Raw genomic sequence first — 4,801 nt, 5'->3', positions numbered from 1 at the left:
ACAGAGGACAATATCCAAACAGCTGGTAAACCTATAAGAAATCTCTAACATTACTGTTTCTCCAGGCAATTTTATAAAAATGCATACAGTCCTTTTGCACTGCCCAGCCAGCAGAGCACTGAAGTGAGAAATACTAAAAATAACAAAAGTCCATATAGGAAAAAAAAAAAAAAGATCCTTACCTAACAGTTGTTGGTGAAAGTAAAAATAGTTTAAATACTTTGTAAGATAACTTGGTGATAGAGATCCTGTGGTCCAGGAAACTCACATATGTACATTCCCAAGAGAAAGAAGAGTACACTCTCGACAAAATACTTTCTTGACAATTTTCATGGAAACTTTATTAATCATATGTAGATTCTATAAACAAATATTGGCTAGAATGATAAGTAAGTAAAACTGTGTGTTTGGACAGTAGAGTACATACTAAAGAACAATACCCAAGAAAAATATCGTGATGGCATTCACAATGAAAGTAACCAGCACTCAAAAGATAGTGTGGTAAGCTATAGATGCTGCTCAGTGCCAGAGCACATGTTTACCATGTGCATGACCCTGGATTCCAGCACTGTAAAAATAAATTAAAATAAAATGAAAAGTAAATACGCTGTTCAACATTTAATATGAAGTTCAAGGCTAAGCAAATGGATCTGCCAGAGGAAGAGTGAAAAGGGTGGGTATTTGCAGGAAGAGAGTGGATTTACTGGGAATTTTACCGTAAAAAGACCAGCCCAGAACTTTCTGAAATGATGGAAATTGCCTACTCTAGGTCTAAGTGGTGTTGTGTAATGTTACATACTGAGGGAGAAATCGATTAAACACTTGATATTCATGTGCTCTGCTGTATGAGGTTGCACTTCAATCTTAAAGGGAATGGACCCCAGTTGGGAGATCATTAAAAGCAAAAAAAAATGCCAGCAAAGATTTGAGGGAAAGAAACCTGTATATACTTCTTGGTGAGAAGGCAAATTAGTCTAGCTGCTATGGAAACAATACAGAAGTTCCTTGAAAATTTAAATTAGAATTACTGTACGATCCAGCTATGCCACTTCAGGGTATAAACCTAAAGGAATCAAAGTCTAAACACAATAGAGATACCTACATATGCATGTCTCTTACAATTCACAACAGCTGATATTATTCAATCAGCTTTGACACCTATCAATGGATGGATAAAGGAAATTTGGTATACATACAAAATGAAGCTTTATACAGCTACAGATAAGAACATTATGCCATTCTAAGAACATGGTTGTGTGAGATACCACCATAGTAAGTGAAAAAAAAATCAGGCTTACAAAGGTAAATGTCATATTTTCTTTTGTATGCATAATCTAGATTTTAAACAAAAAAATGGTTTCCACTCTTGAAGGGGAATTATTTGTGAGAGGAGGGCACCTACCAGGGGGAAAGGATAAAAAGAGAGAGTGTGAGGTGTGGTATGATAGAAATAAACCCTTTGTATGTATGAAAAGTCTAAAGGAAACCTATTATTTTGTATAAATAGTATATGATGGTATTTTTAAATAAAAAGGTAAAAAGGTTGGGCACTTTTTCATTTACCTAAATTGTATTAATTTTCCACCATTCCTACTCCTAATCCATATGTATCCTGAATTCAGTCTTCCACTCAACCTCATTACTGGAAATACAGTTCCCACTGGGCTTTGCCTTCTGTGACAATCTGTACATTATTGAATAGAGTCATTTTGAAGGAAAAAGTAAACAGCTTTCTAAACCCCTTTTTCTAATAAGGAGAACTTGCCTAAGAAAAAATTCATAATTCAAAGCATCTTTGCAAGAGTTCACAAAGAAGTATTACTATCAATGATGTATGTAGACTTTTAAAAAAGATAGGCTTCTAAATCTCTCTATGAAATTCTATCTCCTTTTACTCAACACAGTAAACATTCATCCAAACTGTCTATTATTAAGTTTCCCATGCCTTTGAAGTTGCAAATTCTGTCTCTATTTATGGAAAAATAATGACTGAATGAAGCCTCTATTCAGCATCTTACAGTCATTAAGAGATCTGAGAAGCAGCCTGGGTCTGTAAGGTGCTGTATACCACTTGAGGGAACACAGATGTCCAGTTCTAGGTTCCATTATTCCCATTCATTCTCACACTTCAAGTATCTTAAAAAAAATTTCTTTCTCAACCTAATTTTTTTTATCTCCAATATGCTTGAAAAATAATATTCCAAAAATTGATCTAGGCAAAGTTGAATGGCATCACTGAAAATGCAATCCGATTTGTTTAAATGCAAACATCAGCGGCAAGCTCAAAGAGGTGAAACTGGCCATGGAAAAGGTGGAACAAGAAAACAGGGCTAAAAGGACACAAAATAAATGTTATTGGAATTCAAAGGCCTGAATTTCAGTTCCAGTTCAAGTATCAGGAGCATGTGCATCTGCAGGTACCCTGTAAACCCTTTGGAAATTGCCAATGTGTAGCACATTATATGAATAGGTTGGTTACATTGGGTTATTTCTTATGTATATTTTATCATTATAAAAACAATTTTCGCAAAATAAAGAATGGCTGAGGCAACTGGGTAGGCAAATGTAAATATTCTTAAGAATGAGATTTTAAGTTCTCCTGTTGTTATAAAGTAGGAAGCACTGGCTTTCATTAATGAAAAACAATAACTTTTTAAAAACTTCTGATAAAGCTTTGGATGTTATTTCCAAAGCACTTTCACGAGAAGACTTTTCTGCTCAAGGTCTTCTTCAAAGCAATCTTGACATCCTTATTCCTCAAGCTATAGATCAATGGGTTGAACATGGGCACCACAGCAGTATAGAAAACAGAGGACACTTTTCCCTGAGCCAGGGGTAAACTAGAAGGTGGCTTGAGGTACATAAAAGCTCCTGACCCAAAAAACAGAGACACTACAATAATATGGGAAGTACAAGTACTAAAGGCTTTGGACCTGCCTTCTTTGGAGCTAATGTGGAGAATGCTAGAGAGGATGAAACCATAAGATATAAAAATGGTAATAATGGGCACTCCAATGCCAATGGTCACAACAACAAAAACCACCAACAAATTAATGAAAGAGCTGTTGCAGGACAGCTCAAGGAGGGGAATGATGTCACACATATAGTGATTAATGATATTATCAGCACAAAAGGTTATAAACTGTAGGTTTCCCATATGAGCCACAGCCCCAAAAACTCCCATCCCATAGACACCCGTCAAAAGATATGAACATACTTGGGAAGACATGGTGACCCTGTACAGTAATGGTTTGCAGATGGCAACATAGCGGTCATATGCCATTGCTGACAGGATGTAGGACTCCGAAAAGACAAAGAAGCAGAAGAAGAAAAACTGAGTCATACACCCTGCATAGGAAATTATATTCTTCCTCAAAACAAACCCCACCAGCATTTTAGGGGTGAGCGTGGTGGAGTAACTGAAATCTATGAAGGACAAGTTGAGGAGGAAGAAGTACATGGGAATATGCAGGTGAGAGTTCAGCCCTATCAGGGTGATCAAGCCCAGGTTTCCCACCACAGTGACCACATAGAAACCTAGAAATACAATGAAGAATGGGATCTGGAGTTCAGACTGCTCTGTTAATCCCACAAGGATGAACTCTGTCACCGAGGAGGTGTTCTCTGCGGCCATTCTCTTCTAGGAGTGTCTGTGAATGTAAAACAAAGCAAACAAACAAAAAACAGTCATTAGAAGAAAGAGGGAGTAGTTACACACCACGGAAGTACACGGAAGCCACAGGAGGGGGAAGAATAAAAGAAGAAAAACATTTACTGACACTAACTACGTGACAGACATTTTCTAAGTGCTGGCTGGTCTGTAATTATCCCGATTCTACAGGTGAGGAACCTATGAAACTAGCATGAAGTCACAGGGCCATGGAGTCGCTAAAGCAAGGGAATTACAACCATCTGGTTCCTAAACTGAGAGATGCTCACTGCTCTGGAGCAGGAGGCTGCAGGTCAGGCAGACACTCACGGGTTCAGCTTGGAGCCTCCCTCTACTTCCTCCTGTCCATCTCCTTCTGGGGGAAGCAATTTGATTAGAGCTAAGGAAACCGACAGTGTGCTGGACAGACCGCTCTACTTCCGCTTCTCCGCATTTAGGATCAAAACTTCCAGTTTATCTTGGTTCTCACACAGAACTGGATGGAGAGCTTGCTCTCTGGTTGTTCTTTGTTGTGAGACTCCTGGACAGTTACTAGGGAAGGGGGAAGCATCTTTCCCCTAGCACCGTGAACAACAGGAAATCGAGGCTTTTGTTGGAAATCTCAGTGAGCTCCCACCGGACCATTGCCCCAGAGTCTGCCTTCCAAAGGAAATGTTTGTTACCCCCTTGATAATGCTTCAAGTGGCTTCTAATGAATTGTTTTTTCCTTTAAGTTACATCTTCTTGAACATGATTAAAAACAAAGCATTAAGGGGGAAATAACTCTTTCATCTAGTACAGAGCACTTGCTATTTACCAAGCACTGTGCTGGCATCACAACAGCAACGTACAAATAGTGCTGCCCCAGTTATTACTGATATTGACCTAATATGCACTTTGTAGCTGGCTGTATTTAATAATCACACAATGACTACATACTTCAAAGCATCATGTTGTACATAATAAATATATACTATATCATCTAGTGATGTTAAAAATTCTGCTGATTTATAAGTGAGAAGGCTCACTGCAGAATTTTGAGTCTACTCTGATATCTCCAACGTCAATGACATTCTTATCATTGCCTACACTGTCTCTCAGTGTAACACGTTCTCTGAAACAATGTCATTAATTATAAGAATTTAGAGGCTC

General features: G+C 38.1%; 1 protein-coding gene across 1 annotated transcript; it reads right to left on the bottom strand.

The window, feature by feature from the left end:
• Positions 1-321: 321 nt before the first annotated feature.
• Positions 322-4,235, bottom strand: LOC102922673 (olfactory receptor 8B12-like). Its single transcript, XM_076575558.1, has 2 exons — positions 3,980-4,235; positions 322-3,650 (listed from the first exon to the last, which is right to left on the bottom strand). The coding sequence occupies exon 2, from the start codon at positions 3,632-3,634 to the stop codon at positions 2,699-2,701; it is 936 nt and encodes a 311-aa protein (XP_076431673.1). The 5' UTR covers positions 3,635-3,650; positions 3,980-4,235; the 3' UTR covers positions 322-2,698.
• Between the last annotated feature and the right edge of the window lie 566 nt (positions 4,236-4,801).

Source organism: Peromyscus maniculatus, chromosome 7, assembly GCF_049852395.1.
Source record: "Peromyscus maniculatus bairdii isolate BWxNUB_F1_BW_parent chromosome 7, HU_Pman_BW_mat_3.1, whole genome shotgun sequence".
In the NCBI taxonomy this organism is placed as follows: Eukaryota; Metazoa; Chordata; class Mammalia; order Rodentia; family Cricetidae; genus Peromyscus; species Peromyscus maniculatus.
This window is presented reverse-complemented; position numbering and strand designations above follow the sequence as displayed.